This window comes from Gallus gallus, chromosome 5 (genome assembly GCF_016699485.2).
Source record: "Gallus gallus isolate bGalGal1 chromosome 5, bGalGal1.mat.broiler.GRCg7b, whole genome shotgun sequence".
NCBI lineage: Eukaryota > Metazoa > Chordata > Aves > Galliformes > Phasianidae > Gallus > Gallus gallus.
This window is the reverse complement of record NC_052536.1, coordinates 48,983,857-49,000,259: the sequence shown is the minus strand read 5'-3', so window position 1 is coordinate 49,000,259 and position 16,403 is coordinate 48,983,857. Positions and strand designations below refer to the sequence as shown.

The 16,403-nt window shown below is 44.7% G+C and overlaps 2 protein-coding genes across 3 annotated transcripts; both read left to right on the top strand.

The window, feature by feature from the left end:
* Window positions 1-75: 75 nt before the first annotated feature.
* Window positions 76-7,283, top strand: HSP90AA1 (heat shock protein 90 alpha family class A member 1). The gene is made up of 11 exons (NM_001109785.2): window positions 76-165; window positions 1,484-1,642; window positions 1,734-2,100; window positions 2,522-2,655; window positions 3,127-3,435; window positions 4,022-4,187; window positions 4,320-4,510; window positions 4,634-4,781; window positions 5,641-5,909; window positions 6,023-6,356; window positions 6,535-7,283. Exons 2-11 carry the CDS (start codon window positions 1,484-1,486, stop codon window positions 6,642-6,644), a joined length of 2,187 nt encoding a protein of 728 aa, NP_001103255.2. The 5' UTR covers window positions 76-165; the 3' UTR covers window positions 6,645-7,283.
* Window positions 6,895-11,555, top strand: LOC121113247. Of its 2 annotated transcripts, none has more exons than XM_040701277.2 (3): window positions 6,895-9,037; window positions 10,197-10,263; window positions 10,872-11,555. In XM_040701277.2, exons 1-3 carry the CDS (start codon window positions 8,880-8,882, stop codon window positions 11,379-11,381), a joined length of 735 nt encoding a protein of 244 aa, XP_040557211.1. In that variant the 5' UTR covers window positions 6,895-8,879; the 3' UTR covers window positions 11,382-11,555. The 2 variants fall into 2 exon arrangements, with proteins under 2 accessions (XP_040557211.1, XP_046798456.1); XM_046942500.1 differs by having other exon boundaries at window positions 8,962-9,037; window positions 10,124-10,263.
* Window positions 11,556-16,403: the final 4,848 nt, after the last annotated feature.

Sequence of the window (16,403 nt, the reverse complement as noted above, 5' to 3'; positions counted from 1 at the left end):
GTGCCTGTCAGTGAAGGTTCCCGATGGTTCTGGAAGGAGGCGGCGCCGGCTGTATATAAGGCGGGCGGGCGGCCGGGGGCGCGCACTAGTGGAGGCGCAGCGTTGAGGGTGTAGCGCGTTTGCTGATTCTGTGAGGAGACCGACAGCCCTTCCCCCGCTGCCAAGGTGAGCGGCGGTAGAGCTGCAGCCGGGACTGTAGGGAGGGCCGCGCTGATAGGGCGCTTTCGTGCGGCGTTCCGGCGGCCTCTGTGTGGTGGCGGTATGGGGAGCTGGGAGGGGGGTGGTAGGGAGCCGCGTGGTGCGGGACGTTTCGTTTCCTTGTAGCTACAACGTGAGGTAGAGCGAAGTCGGGAATGTAAAATAGCGATGGAGCGGGGAGGTGGGAGCGTGCTGTGACCCTTCAGTAATTCATTGCTACCGATGGGGTTATGGAAGCGAGTTCCAGCATGGCGGGCATTCCGGCCGCTTCTGTTGGAAGCGTCTCCCTGAGGGCTCTCCTTGCAGATGCGCTTCCTTCTCACCGGGGCGAGGGCTGAGGGCGCTGGGATGGCGGTCCAACCCGGCTGGGCAGGCAGGGCGCCGGCGGCAGCGCTGCGCGGGGTGCGGGGGCAGGCGTGGAGAGCAGCGCGGGGTGCGGGAGGGCGGGCGGGCTGCGCGCTGCGCCCCGCTGCCGGCGGTGGGTGGAGGCGGGGGGGCGGCGGGAAGGCTCTGGCAGTTTCTAGAACCTCTGCTGCTTCCGGCGGGAGCCTGCAGGGGGCGCCGCGGGCCGGCCGTGCCGCCAGGCACCGCGTCCCGGCGGGAGGCGGCTGCGCCCGTAGCGAGGCGCCCACCCCGTCGCATTCATCAGTGCTCGCTTCGCTGCCGGTGCACGGCTGGATTGCCGTGCTGTGGTTATTTTCCGTTCGTTTTGCACCGGTTAAAACGGGGTCGCGGTTGAGGGTTTTTTCAGTTTGGGTTGTATTGGGCTTTCTTGAGCCACGATTCGTGCGGAGGATCTGCTGGGCAGCAGTTCAGAGAGAGCACCTCCGTACGACCGGGTAACGAGTTCAGTCGGGCCGTATTGGGTACACACGGCACTGTGCTGTGAGGGCTGCAAGTACTGTGTGCGGCTGGAGGTCATCGTGGAATTAGAACAGCAGAAGGGCATCTCGAAGGAAAGAGGACAAGTGCAAATTGTAATGTGAGCTGGCTATAGAACAGCGCAGTTAGCATCCCAAATACTGGGCTAGGTTTTCGGTTCTGTTTTTCTTGTCCTGTAAAATTGTATGTTAAATAAGTGCAAACTGAAGTGTGCGTTAAGAGCGCTTGGTTAAAACCTCATTCAGTTCTTGGATTTTTTCAGAACTCTACAGTTCTTACTGAAAGTTCCAACTACGGGTCTTAGTGGTGCAGTAATTGAAACAATATAGCTAATGACTTGAATTTCGACTGTGCAGCAAGCTAGAGTTGTTAACCATTGAATTTCACCTTGATTTCTTCACAGATGCCAGAAGCTGTGCAAACACAGGACCAACCAATGGAGGAGGAAGTGGAGACCTTTGCCTTCCAGGCTGAGATTGCTCAGTTGATGTCTCTGATTATCAACACTTTTTACTCCAATAAGGAAATCTTCTTGAGGGAACTGATCTCCAATTCATCTGATGTAAGTACTTAAGCTCTTAGACTGGCTTGTGTTTGTAGAACTGCTGAAATTTTTAGGTAGGGAATGTTAAATCTTGGCTCTTCTTTGATAGGCTCTGGACAAGATCAGATATGAGAGTTTGACTGACCCGAGCAAGCTGGATTCTGGAAAAGACCTGAAAATTAACCTGATTCCAAACAAGCATGATCGCACTCTGACCATTGTGGATACCGGCATAGGGATGACCAAAGCTGACCTTGTCAACAATCTTGGTACTATTGCCAAGTCTGGTACCAAGGCTTTCATGGAAGCACTGCAGGCAGGGGCTGATATTTCCATGATTGGTCAGTTTGGTGTTGGTTTCTACTCTGCTTACCTTGTTGCGGAGAAGGTGACAGTGATCACCAAGCACAATGATGATGAGCAGTATGCTTGGGAGTCATCAGCTGGAGGATCTTTCACTGTCAGACTTGATAACGGTGAGTGTTTCTGCTCAGGTTGGTTCTTGAAAGATTATTAGCAAATGATGCAGATGTCTGCTTACTCTATGCAGTGGAAGAAAGCAGTTGTGTGTCAAATCAAGTTTAGTGTGAGCAATTGTAAGGATGTGCTAGGGGGTGTCTGGAGTAAGTGGTGTATGGTAATTACACGTAGAAATACTTCTGCAGGTCTTGAAAGATGTCAGATGAATGGAGTAATTAATGGGAGTTTCCTTAAAAGGAATTTGTTTGAAATGCTGAATGCAATAAGAATGTGTCATCTGTAAGCTTGCTTTGGTACAGTGTCTTATTTTGCTGGGGAAATCCTTGGTGAAGAAATAGTGTTTAAAGCAAATATTTCTAGAGATTGTCACGGCTTGGTTTGCTTCTCCATAAGTAATACCTGTAAATTTCATTCCAGGTGAACCTTTGGGCCGTGGAACAAAAGTTATCCTGCACCTCAAAGAAGACCAAACTGAATATCTGGAAGAACGGCGAATCAAGGAGATTGTGAAGAAGCATTCTCAGTTCATTGGCTACCCTATTAGGCTCTTTGTACGTATTTTCACATACTATAACGAAGTAAAGGAGTTAGAAAATGTGCTTTTTAAACAAAAATAAGCAGTTTGTAGACAAGATTGCTCTGTTGTCACAGATTCTGCATGGATGTAGCTCTTTAACTGACATGATGCTGTTAATTAATTTTACAAGATGAAGCTTAAAAAAAGAAAAAATGGAGCCAAGCCAGTAGCATCACAGTTCCCAAACAATTCAAAACTTAATGGCAATTTATGGGGTTTTTTTTTAGTGGAAATTGGTTACAATGAAGTACAACAGCATGAACTACCATAGGACCACATGCAATGAAACATTGTGTCTGAGTTCAGGGCAAAAACTGGGCATTGTGCTTGTTTGTAGATTCGGATTGCAGTTTGCTTACCTACTTAGTTGCAGTTCATTACTCAGTTTTATGGCTGCATGTGATAACAGCGGTATACTAAGTCCAACTAATGTTCTCTTTCATAGGTGGAGAAGGAGCGCGATAAGGAGGTGAGTGATGATGAAGCTGAGGAAAAGGAGGAGGAAAAAGAGGAGAAGGAGGAGAAGACAGAAGATAAACCAGAGATTGAGGACGTTGGTTCTGATGAGGAAGAGGAAAAGAAGGATGGAGATAAGAAGAAGAAAAAGAAGATCAAGGAGAAGTACATTGATGAGGAAGAGCTCAACAAGACCAAGCCTATTTGGACCAGGAACCCAGATGACATCACCAATGAGGAGTACGGGGAGTTCTATAAGAGCCTAACTAATGACTGGGAGGACCACTTGGCTGTCAAAGTATGTTCTTGTTTGTCTTTCTGTAAGCACCTTTTTTGCAGCTAAAGCAAATCTCTAAATTATTGTAGAAGTTGCTTAACTGTTAGAAGTGATACTGTTCAGAGTGCTTACACTATGAGAGATTCTTGGGCTGCAGCTGTTCAGGTTACTTCCAAAGCTGTTAAGCATCTTCAACAAATACATTTGCATTGCTTTATTGCAAATACAAATGCAAATGCCTTTCCTGTATATATCCTAGTTAGCAAATCTAATTATAAAACTGATCTGAGTAGATCTCAAATGGACACCTAGCTGTTGTTTTGGTTTGTAGGTGAGTTTTAAAAAAGGGGCCATGGGTAAGTGAGGTGTAGTTAATCTTTCCAAGCCTTCATGGTTGAAGGTGCTGTAAGAACACACCTTTCACAGTTGTTTCAAACCCTGGCAACAACTGAATAGAATTCAGATGTTTTGGAGAACGTGCTCATTTTTCTGACCGGTCTTGCTTACTGCATATAATGGGTTTTTTGGGGGGGGGGGAGTTCAGCATTACTTAAGAAACGCTATACAAATTGCAATTGAAAAAAGAAATGGGCTTGTTTTTTTACAGCACTTCTCTGTGGAAGGTCAGCTGGAATTCAGAGCTCTCCTGTTTGTCCCACGACGTGCACCTTTTGATCTGTTTGAAAACAGGAAGAAGAAAAACAACATCAAGCTCTATGTACGCAGAGTTTTCATCATGGACAACTGTGAGGAACTGATCCCCGAATACCTGAGTGAGTATTGCAGAAAAATACTTCTAAAACTGCCTGGCAATTCAGAAGCTTATGTTTAAAAGAGGAAAAGTAGTGATTATAAACTTCAGTTCTTCAAAACCTACAAAACTAATTCTGATGTTTTCCTTCCAGACTTCATGAGAGGTGTCGTAGACTCTGAGGATTTACCTCTGAATATTTCTCGTGAAATGCTGCAACAAAGCAAGATCCTTAAAGTGATTCGGAAGAACTTGGTGAAGAAGTGTTTGGAACTTTTCACTGAGTTGGCTGAAGACAAGGAGAACTACAAAAAGTTCTATGAGCAGTTCTCCAAGAACATCAAGGTTTGTACTATTCATTTATCTTGGTTGTAGGTTATACAGATTTCTGTTAATACCACATACTGAGCACCCCACAGCTTAGTATTTAAGCATGCCATTCAGTAGTTCTTTCTTTTACTTCTGTAGCTTGGAATACATGAAGACTCCCAGAACCGCAAGAAACTCTCAGAGTTACTCAGGTATTACACATCTGCATCTGGTGATGAAATGGTTTCTCTGAAGGACTACTGCACTCGCATGAAGGAAAACCAGAAACATGTCTACTACATCACTGGTGAGTTGGCAAGAAATGCCCCGTGAAAAGCAGTTAGGGAAGGTTGTTGGAATAAGATAGTAAATAAATAACTTGAAAAATTCGTGATGGAGCAGTATAATTCATGTAAAAAAAAAAAACCTCAGTCATTGTAGAAAAGCTGCACTGCTTTCCAGATGATTACTTGCCAGTGTTTGATGTATGTAGTTGGTTGTGATGGAGAAATTCTGGCACATATTAGGAGAACATGAACTTCACTGTGTTACTATAACATCAGATGATTGCTATTGTATTTCTAAAACAAATAGATGTAGAATGGGACTGTAGTCAGTAGCTCATAGTGTGTAATTGTCAATGAGCACAGCAGGGCTGGTTAGAAGTAATGTTTACCAGTAGTGCAAACTCTGCACTCCCAGACTTTGCAAGGTGTCCTAGGGTGCTTCCTCTTGTCCAACTTGGGCTGACAGTTGGAGCATGAACTGCTCTTGAGGAAGTGTGCAATGTTGATCTGCAATGTTGTAGCTATTCTTCAAGCATTGCTGTAGTTTTGAAACAGTGTTCATTGCCCTTGCTTCCTTGAAGTTAAGGGAGAATGAATTAAAAGCTGGCTTTCTGCCAAAGCTGAGGGTGTGAAGTACACTTAAACAGCTAGTTTTTTGTTTCAACCCAGAAGGGTTGAAATGCCAAACATTTTTTCAAACTAATACATAGCTGGTAGGGCTTAAGTCTCACCAGGTTAGCAAGATCACTTCCGTGGTGTGTCATAACTTTTGTCCCTTGTAAGAGCTAGTGAGCATCATTGGAGTGTGTAGGCTCTTCCAGAAGACAGTTTGGTATGTTACAGTGCTGAGGCTCAAACAGAACTTCATGCTTCCTGCAGGTGAGACAAAGGACCAGGTGGCTAACTCTGCTTTTGTGGAGCGCCTTCGCAAGCATGGCCTGGAAGTGATCTACATGATTGAGCCTATTGATGAATATTGTGTGCAGCAGCTGAAGGAATTTGAAGGCAAGACTCTGGTTTCTGTAACAAAAGAGGGCTTAGAGCTTCCAGAAGATGAAGAAGAGAAGAAGAAACAGGAGGAGAAAAAAGCCAAGTTTGAAAACCTTTGCAAAATTATGAAAGATATCCTTGAGAAGAAAGTAGAAAAGGTAATTAGTGTTGTGTTCCGTAAGTTGCCCCTTGACCAGACAAGGAGGGGTCCTGGTTATTAGAAATGTTGAGATGTTAAGCTAAAAACTTAAATTCATGTATGCTTTCCTAGGTTGTTGTGTCCAATCGCTTGGTAACTTCTCCATGCTGTATTGTAACAAGTACATATGGCTGGACTGCCAATATGGAGAGGATTATGAAGGCACAGGCTTTGAGAGACAACTCCACAATGGGATACATGGCAGCAAAGAAGCACCTGGAGATCAATCCTGATCATTCCATCATTGAAACACTGAGGCAGAAGGCAGAGGCTGATAAGAATGACAAATCTGTGAAGGATCTTGTCATACTGCTGTACGAGACAGCTCTCCTGTCCTCTGGCTTTAGTTTAGAAGATCCCCAGACACATGCCAACCGCATTTACAGAATGATCAAACTTGGCCTGGGTAAGTTGGAAATCTGTTTTGTTTGCAGTCAGCTCTGCGTGTGTTGATACTTCTGAGTACTGGGAGGAGTGGGGGTGGGTGGTGGGAAATCTTTCAGGCTGCAGAAATTGCAATGGAGGCACATAAAGGCTTTGAGTTTGAGGATAAGCATTAATGGTCCTTTGTGCTTCTTGTGCAGGCATTGATGAAGATGATACTGCTGCTGAGGAGGCCAGTCCTGCAGTTACCGAGGAGATGCCACCTCTGGAAGGTGATGATGACACATCACGCATGGAGGAGGTGGATTAAAACAGTTTACAGGAACTCATGAATGTTTCCTTGGCTAATATGAATAAGTTATATTTTGTATATTATGAATGTTACCTGCCAAAAAAAAACAAAAATCTTTGACACTTTTGTCTGCATTCCCTCTTTATATTTATTTTCAAAGATGTTATACCTTTATTTTTGTTACATTGCTTTTTCAGCTGATGTGAGATACAAATGCCATTGAGGGAGTATTTTCTTTAACACTGTACAACCCTAGACAGGCAAGTAAGGAGTAGTTATTTTTGTCTGTATTAGCTGGTTTGCAGGTGGCAGGGTTTTTGACTTATTCTTAATTGCCAGAAAAGTAACAAAGACGGTATGACATCTGGGTGTTCGAGTTTGTTTAGTGTTATACAGCTCTTCAACTCTGAATATGTCTAACATAGAGTACCTAGTAACTAGGTATCTATGAGAGCTGACACTTGGGAAGCTTTAACCCTTTTGCTCCTAACAAGGTCTTGATGTTTAAAGTTGTTTTTTATACTGTTCAAGGATTCTGGATTGCACTCTACCATAGAATAGAATCCACTGTAAATCTCTATTGTGACTTATGCAAATCTGCATGTACAGTTCAAACCTAGAACTGTAAGAATAAAAGTGTTAAGAATGAGTTGTTGCTGACTTGTCTGTTAATGCTGGGAACAAAAACCGCTGTTTGAATGGGTGTTCTGGATTCAAGTAGTAGATATTTAGATCTTACTAAATGTTTCGTAGTGCCACTACAAACAAATGTCACGTTGGAACAGTAAAAGTAGAGGCTAAGACTATTTTAATCTCTTGCAAGCACTGCTTAAAATCAGGTTGAATTGATATCATTACTCCAGCACTTGTAAGGTGGAAACAGGCTCCTAAAGCTGCAAACCTTGTTCGTTGTGTTGTACTGGCAGTGAATTTCACATGCAGTATTAGGCTGTCTGTACTAAATTGTACAGGTTTGGTACTCTCCATGGTCTGTCTTCTCCTGCCTATGTACCTGTAGAACCCTTAGTATTTTTCACATCCCTTGTCAAGTTCAGCTCTGTCTGCCTTGGTTTTTCTGATCTACACATGCAGACAACGTCCCTATATTCTTCCCGGGCTTACACAACCCTGCTTTCATTTCCTGTACACTTCTGTCATCAGTTTAAGCTGCAGGTGGTTGCTCAGCCAGGTTGGTTGCTCACCTCTTCTGCTTGATTTCTTCTGCTGGGGGATGGGAGAGCTCTTGCACTCACAGAACGGTGTCCTTAAAAAAGAGCTGCCAGCTCTGTTTGTATTCCTGTGCCTGCAAGGACAGTTTCCCAGGGGAGATCTCAGCCAGCAATTCCTTGAGCAGCTGGAAGTTTGCTCTCCTGAGGTTCAGTGTCTTTACTCTGCTTTTTGCTAGCCCTGCATTCCTCCACATTGCAAACTTGAGCAGGGCATGGTCAGTCACTGCAGCCCAGGCTGCCTCTCATCTTCTAACTTCTCTAGTGCTCTTTTTTGCATTGGTGAGTACCAGGTGCAGTGAGGTTTCACCTCAGGTCCACCCATCTATTACCTGGACCAGGAAGTTGTCCTCAACAGACTCCATGATTCTCCTGGATTGTCTGCCCCCTGCTGTGCTGCTATCCCAGCAGATATCTGGGTGGCTGAAATCTTCCATCAGGACAAGAGTCTGCAAGCTGTACCACTTCTGCAGTTGGAGCAAGGCCTCATCAACAGGCTGCCCCTGATCTATAGCAGCCCCCAACTACTGAGTGTCCTTTACTGGTCCAGTGCCTTCAGTGAGGAGTTCCTCACACTTGTTGCTGATAATCTGCGCTGTGGAAAAGTGTCATTTATTCCTGAAGTTAATGACAGAAACAGACGTTTAAAAAAAAAAAAGCTTCCCACTTTCCCATAGTTTATATGTTGTGCTGTTTGTCCGAAGTTTGCAAAGCTGTTCTTTTAACAGCTAGAGAAATGAGTAATGATGGATATCTGTGCTACATCGTAGGTCATTCTATGTGAGACATTTGGCTTCTATGCCTGTATGTCACTGCTTAATGTCCAAAATCACTTGAAGTCACAGGTATGTCAAAAGTCTTCAGGTAGTTACTGTGTTAGTGAAGGAGGCAAGGCAAAGGTAAGAAATGCCAAAGCATAAAACAGGCCATGCATTTCTGCTCTCCTCTGCCCAGCCTGGAAATGAGACATGACTTGGTCAGCATAACTATTTCTAGTTAAGCTGTTTAAGGTTGAATCTTGATTAAGATGAGATCTTCCATGGAAAGAGAATGCAGCTGGATGTGTAGTAAGGAATATGTTGCTATAGCAATGACTGTGACATCAAAACAGGCACTGTGTTGGCTCCTCGCACTCAGACACTTAAATGTGTGTCCATCGGTACTGAGTTGCATTTTCAACCATGGGTAATACAAACTGATCAGAAGGTGAAGGTGCTTCTCCTTAGCGATCAAATGTTGAGAACTGTGTTAATAGGTTTCAGTGCAAGGTCTCACTGACATACAATCTTAGTGTTAGAAGTACTTGAATTTTAAGATAGCTGTGCCTTATGACTGGAGTCTGTTCTATAAGATCTTCATTTAAAAAAAAAAAATCTGATGATGTTTTTGTTAGGAAATAAAAATGGTAAAATCCATAATGGATGAAGGTTTTTCCCATCAAATCTCTAAAGTTAAGCTTTTGCCTCCCTTGGAAGTAAGTGTTAGAAACACCGCTTAGAGTTTACAAATTGATGTATTCTAGGCAGAAGTGCACAACCAAATTCAGCAAGGGTCAATCCCAGGCTGGATGTGGCTCTGGGCAGCCTGGTCTGGTGGTTGGTGACCCTGCACACAGCAGGGGGGTTGAAACTCAATGATCATTGTGGTCCTTTTCAACCCAGGCCATTCTGTGATTCTATGAAAGGGTCAGATACCAAAAGAAAAGTACTTCTGCCTATTGGAGCTTCAGTACAGTGGAGCCAGCCACTGAATAGGTGATTGCAATGGAATTCTTTTTCACAGCTTGGCTGTACTCTCCTTGTTTAGAGGTTATGTTGCTGACATTCAGGTTTTGCTGAAGTTCAGATTGTTCTCCTGTTGATGCCAGACGTTTTGTTATCAGGCTTAAGGCGTTAGGACACTGCAGGCGAGGTATGTGACTGCTCTCAAAGTAAACTGGTACATGCGTTCTGGATTTTTGAACCTTGAGAGCTAACCTGATGTTCCTCTTCCCCTTGTGAAGGGCTCACGTCACTGCATGCAGTAAAGCCCGTGGTTTGCTGGCAGAATGAGAGTAGCTTTCACTGTCCTAAGAACTCACAAAAACATGAACTCCATTGAGTTCCAAGCATCACGAGGAGTAGAAAAGATAGGAGAGTACATTCTGTGTTGTTCCCTCACTGAGAGGGAGAACTGGATATGAAATAAAGTGCATCTCAAATATACTGCTTCATAGTCCACAGATACGAACGCTGTCTGTATCGTTGTCATGAGTAATGATGTATCTTACAGATGAAGAGTACTTCACTTGTACTTACCGGTTTACAGCTGATCTGAGATGTTCCTTCGCCTTCTTAATTTGTAGTTGGAGATGGTACAAATTCTACAACAGAAGCTTTGGGAAATTCATCATTCTGGGTGAACTTCTACCTGTGAGTAAAGCAAACTTCACTTATTTCAGACTTCCCTAATAGTGAGGGCACCGTAAAGGTGACGTGAACTTCGAGTATGTTTCTGATAGTTCATTATGGAATAATGCTTGAACGTTCTTCATTTAAAACAAAGTAAACCTTACACTAAAAAGCAATTTTAGGCCAAGATGTATCTTTATAAGTTTATAAACATTATATTTCTAAAAGAAATTAAGGTCAAAAAAATGCCTGGTGAATAAACCCGCTCTGCAATATGGCTGGTCCAAAGAGGACGAGGTGCATCAGAGCAGCATTCAGCATCCTTAGCAGCAGCATGAAGAGAAGACGGAGGCGTGCATTCTTTCATACCAAGGTGCAGTTCTGATGGGGTGGTGAGGAAGAGGGTGGGCAGTAAATGCTGTATGTCTTTTTTACCCCACTGCACGGAGTTCTGATTTGGGCCATTCTGCCATTAAAACAGAGGCAAGCTTTTATTTATTTAGTGCCTTAAAATACAAGAGTACAATGTCCAAGTGTATTTCACTTTTTTCTTACCTATTTCTGGTTGATTTTAAATTATACCGCCTGGACAGTGAGAACACATCTTATTGAAAATCATTCTATTTCAGTTCTTAGATGATTACTGCAGTTACTCAGAAGACAGCTCACACCACTCAAACTCCAATATGAATGTCACTAGTGGTAGGCGTCGCAGAGGAGTTAAACTTGGAGAGGACCAGGACATGCCAGAGGCAGTAGCTTTGGGAGATACTGTCCCTTCAGAAAATGAACGTTTTTTTCTTACACCTGGAAAGGCAGCCCTGCCAGCTAGAGAGTCCCACAGTGATATCTACATGGCACCAGAAAATGATTTTAGAACGCCAGTGGAAGCAATCGCTGAGGAGAGATCTGCTTTCTCAACATTTGTGGTGGAACCGTATGAACCATCTCAGAAGTCTGGAGCTCGTACAGAGGCAGCATGGCCCCAGAAGCCCGACTGCTCCTCACCCATGGATATCGAGCCTTCCGAATCTTCAGCATTTCTGGAGAACTCTACTACAGCTGCTTTGCTACCAGAGTGGGACAGCAACGTGTGGGAACAAATAGCAGATGTTTCCAGTTCTACCATGTACCACTGAAAAAAAGAATGAAAACAACCTTCACGTCACCTAAACCAGGCATTGCTGTATCGACAACATCTATAGTCTTGTCTTTAATGCACTGTGAAAGGTATTTATCCAGGCTTCCTTTGGGCAGTGTTGGAGGTTGTATATGTATGTATGTGTATGTAGAATTAAAGCTTCAAAATCACATCTCATTTTTAATTTTTCTCCTGTAAGTTGGACAAGTCTGTATGCAGCACCTTCGTTCCCTTCAGCTCTCAGCTGACATGAACTATTCCTGGCACTCACTGTGGTAAGAGATGGCCACATCACTCATTTACTCCCTATGTTTTCCAAGAACCAGTCCAACTAAAGATACCACGCTCCATTCCTTAAGCAAAGAAGTGATAAGGGACCACCAGCTTCAAGTACAGTGGAGCCAGTCCTCCTTAACATCTGCCATAGAGCTCAGACAGTGCCTTCCGTTCTGCTTGTGAGGAGAGCACAAGTTATACTTCTTGATGACACAACCAAGCAACATTTCAGCAATTCCAGGGCCAGAATGTTACGAAACAACCCTGGGAAATAAAGCCACATGTTACAGTTATTGCACAAGGCAAATCCCTTTGGATTTGGCGGAGGGTCATGCTAGTTCAGTGAAGACATTCTTTGCAGATACTGATTTAGGCACTGTCAGCATGTACTGTAACACTAGTTACTGTGTGCGTCCTTGCAGTCTGAAATTAGATCCAGAGCAGCAGATGGTAAAGACAGCATTCATGGAATGGTGACATGAGAACTGAGTTTTCTTCTTGCTCGGTTTTCAGTGGCCTCCTGTTGCTTCATATCCTCACGCCACTTTTGCCTATGCAGGACAGGTGGATCTTGGGATCCACAGAACTTCAATATGTCAAACTTCAAACTGTCCAGCAGTGCTAATTCATTCCCTTTGTGAAGTCATTTCTCCAAGATAATGAATGAAGATGTAAAGAAAAGTCATGAGCACAACCCGTGTTCTTAAACTCCTGGTTCAGGTTCCAGCTCGTGCTGCCTCTAAAGAACAATAGAAAACCAAGAATCTTAAAATCTTGTAGTTTGTATACCACCAAGTACCAGCATTGGATATAGTCCACAGGGATTATTTAATAGGTTGTTCCTAATTGCAAGTGAAATAGGAACACTTTCACTACAACGCACTCCCACTGTGCATTTTTAAAATGTTTTATGCCTGGAAGACATGATTCTTAATGTCACAGTTTCACCTGTAACAGTTCTCCTGAGTCCTACCTGGTGGGGACTGACTGCTAACAGCTGTTGCTCATAGAGCATCAGCAGCTGATTTGGGGCAGGTGTGTGTGGATGAAAGGTGATGGCTATATGCACTCATTGAGGTCAGCTGGTACTACAAGCACTGACCGAGCATCTTTCAGAGCCTGCTTCAGTGGGGGAGAGGGCTGTAAGAGCCTTTGCTGTTCTGAGCTTCGTTGTGAAAGCTCCTTCCTGATAGAAGGAAATAACTGTTGGATGGCCTGCGCAGATGAGGTAAGGAGATGGAAAAGGAGCTGCTAGGTAGGGGAGAAAGGGGGCACATGCAGCTCAGCTGGTGGCAGGAGCAGTGGGAGGCTGCTGTAGGCTGCTCTGCTGCGTCTCCAGGGTCTGGCTCTTGGGGCCTTTTTAGACTGACAACTGGTGGTGGGTATTTGTTTCATTAAGGCCTCTGCACGCTCTGAGCTGATTCCTGAGGGCTGTGTGACTGACGTGGGGCTGCAGAAATAAAATGGGTGTGAGCAGAGGGGGAATGGAGTGTAGCACCTCTGGCTGCTGGACCTTGCCACCTCAGCTGTAGATGTGTGTGCTCGTAAGTGTGCTTTAAATATTAGGAATGTTGTGTCTAGGGTACGCAAGCTGCTGTGCTATATTCTGGAAGCTTCTGCTGTAGGCCTATGTGCAGTCTGCTCTAGTGAGCTTGTTTTGAGGAGGGGTCTGGAGCCTTCAGCTGCGGCACGGAGCACTTTTGCAGTAGACCACACTCTCCTTTCTGTTTTGTCCCTTCTTAAGCTGTTTTCACGTGGGTGGAGCTGAGCAGGGAGGCAGGTGTGAGCGGGGCCCGGCAGCCTGGGCACATCGAGCTGCAGTGGGATGGCCTCGCTGGAGAGGAGGCAGCGGCGGAGGAGGCAGCAGCGGGTGGGGTGGTATGCAGTGGGCCCGGGCAGAGGTGAGTGGGACCCCATCGGGAGGGCTGCGTGCAGGGCTGGCTCTGAGCACGGCCTTGTGTTTGCTGGTCTCGTGCCTTGAGTACAAACACCTCTTTGATGGTTCTGAAAACCTGTAGTGCCTTTTTTTTAGAGCAACTGAAATCCCCTGATGGAGCGTAAGCTGCTTTAAAAGCTGCCTAGGGAGGTGGGAGGGTGGGGTCACCATCACTGAAGGTGTTCCAGGACCATGGAGATGTAGCACTGAGGGACATGGTCAGTGGCCGTGGTGGGATGGGTTGGGGGTGGAGTAGATTGTCTTGGTCTTTTCCAACCTTAATGATTCTATGATGTTTTCCTTCCCTCCCCCATTCTGTTAGATGCTCTGGAAATGATGGATTCTGTTAAAAGCTCGGACTGTGTAGAAAGGCTGGCACATAAATACATGGTAACTTTCTTCTAATTGCTGTTTCTTATCTCCCTGTTAAATTATAACATAGACTGTGCTGGATGTGAAGAACAGCTGATGAGGAACATCTGTGAATAAATTGATTCAAATGGTGAATAATTTAGTTCACCTGCAAAGAAGCAAAAAAAAAAAAAAAGGGAGAGGAAACTTTGGGGAGGGGAGAGAAAGTCATCTGCTTTCCCTGGTGTCTTTCCCTGCACAACCCAGTCAGTACCACAAATGTGAGCTATGTGAGAAGCCAATCAGCTTCCTGTGATGAAAACTCTGACAAAACACAGCACTTTGGGCTTGTACAGGGCCTTCTGCCTCAACCAAAAGATGCCTGAACTTCAGCTATGAGCAGTGCTTCTTTCCCTTCTTCCTCTGCAGCAGAAGTGCGTGGTGGAGTCAAGCACGGAGTCAGAGTCTGAATCCAGCGTGGAGGTGAGGCCCAGGTTCGGAGGTGTTTCTATGCTGATGAGCTCCTCTCATCCTTTTGCTTTTGACAAGAGCCAAAGGAGTGGTTGGTGGAGTTACAGAAACTTCAGGGAGAGAACAAGCAGTAGTTTCAGGTTATACCAAAACAGCCTCATCAGCTCTCTGTGAGGGTGTGCATACAGCAGAGCTGGGCTGTGTCTGGGGGTGGTGTTGGGCAGGGTTGCTGCAGAAGCTCTGCCGAATGCTTGTTTCAGATGAGATAGGAGAGAGCACAGCTGTTGTTGTGACTATCAATAGGTCGATATTGATCTGGCTGTCAAACCAGTGTCATCAATATCAGTTGAAAAGAAACAGAATGGATTCTGGAGTAGACAGCTGGCTTGGTTTTTAGTTTCACATCCCTCATACATCCCTGTCCATAACGTGTAGGTAAGCTCTGATGAATTTGTTCTGTTAGCTCCTATGTGTCAGAGGAGCTACAAAGCACAGCAGAGCATAACTAAACTCACTGTTGTGAGCCCTGATCTCGTTGTTCCTGGTGACTTCATGTAGGTGTCTATCTGAGCACTTGCACTGAGCATACAGAAACACTGTGTGTAACTGATTCTTGTCAGATCTTAAAGGTGCAATGCTGAGAGTGAGCATCTCAGATCTGATGAGCACCTCAGAAGCACTGAGCTGGCCAAGGGGCATAATGGCAGCTCCCATACTGAGTTGTGTAGCTCAGACACTTGCTCTGCTGGGGATTTCTGTGTAGTGGTAGAACACCTCTAATGTCAGAGAATAAAAAGTGACCTAATTTGGAGGGAAGTTCTCTAGCCTCCAAATGACAGCTTTTCTACTGTTAGTTTATTTGTGATTTTATGTATTGGTGGTAGGATATACAATTATCCATCAGTCTTTTCATAGTCGTGTTTGAAGTGCTGTCTAAGACTCAGCAGGGTGGTGTAGAACCAGGCCTGTAGAAGTTAGACTGACACACATTTGTATTGTCTTTTGAGAAGATGGGATGATCTGGCTTCCTCTTCCCTTAGTTTTTATCTGCTCTAGTATTACTTTTCAGTGGCTCATAGGAAGATGCCTTATAAACCTATGTCAACTTCCCTTAAACAGGTCTTGCATAACCCACTTGCTGAAGGACTCAGGAAGGCAAGGGACTCCAAGGGACTACAAGTAGGTTCAGCTGTTACACAGCAGCTTTCTCAGTGTACCACCCAAAAATTGAAATGGAATGGGAATGTGTGGATCAGCAGAACTTCCATGCTATGCTGAAGTGTTTTTTTTTTTTAAGCCTGCTGTGGACCTCTGTATTTTTTCTTCAGACAAATAAGCATCTTCCATGTTTAGAGAAATCTTTGTTTTTAGTTCTTAGATCCTTATGATGGTGATTCAGAAGACACGTCCACTCACTCTGACTGTAGCTTGAGTTCTCTGAACAGTATAGAAGTTGCACCGTGGATGAGCAGTGCTCCAAAAGCAATGGCTTTGGAGGATGCTGATCCTTCGGGGAATGGAGAGTCCTTCCCTCAACCTCTGGACTGCCTCTGCTCAGAAACGAAAATCAGTGATGTTCACAGCCAGAGAGTAAATGATAGTAAATTTCCCCTCGAACTTCCTAGCCAGCAGAAGGATTTCCCAAGAAGCCTGTTGCAATCCTCTGAGCTGATGAGAGACACAGAAGCATCTCCCTCCATGTGGCTGATGCCTGACCTTTCCTTACTGGTGGGTGTGAATCCTTCAGCCCCTGCTGATCTCCTTGCAAGTGATAGTTCTCCACAACCCATGCTAGCAGATGACTGTGATGGTACCACTTCCAGACAACCACTTATTAAAAGAAAACAAGGGATCACCATTTCAGAGAGCACTGGTGAAAAACTACGAAGAAAGAAAATCCGTGCCATCTGATCTAAGGTATGAACAAGTAGCTGGACAAAGTGTTTCATTCTAAAAGTGAACCTGCTAGGTTTCTTTTGCAGGCAG

What these genes read in the sequence shown, in the direction of transcription:
- HSP90AA1 (NM_001109785.2), top strand. Translation starts at nt 1,484, where the DNA reads ATGCCAGAAGCTGTGCAAACACAGGACCAACCAATGGAGGAGGAAGTG. An exon ending in GCTACCCTATTAGGCTCTTT is followed by an intron (nt 2,656 to 3,126) that starts GTACGTATTTTC and finishes TCTCTTTCATAG; the next exon opens with GTGGAGAAGGAGCGCGATAA. An exon ending in ACATGTCTACTACATCACTG is followed by an intron (nt 4,782 to 5,640) that starts GTGAGTTGGCAA and finishes TGCTTCCTGCAG; the next exon opens with GTGAGACAAAGGACCAGGTG.
- LOC121113247 (XM_040701277.2), top strand. Translation starts at nt 8,880, where the DNA reads ATGAGATCTTCCATGGAAAGAGAATGCAGCTGGATGTGTAGTAAGGAA. An exon ending in AGTTGCATTTTCAACCATGG is followed by an intron (nt 9,038 to 10,196) that starts GTAATACAAACT and finishes CTTAATTTGTAG; the next exon opens with TTGGAGATGGTACAAATTCT. An exon ending in TTCTGGGTGAACTTCTACCT is followed by an intron (nt 10,264 to 10,871) that starts GTGAGTAAAGCA and finishes ATTCTATTTCAG; the next exon opens with TTCTTAGATGATTACTGCAG.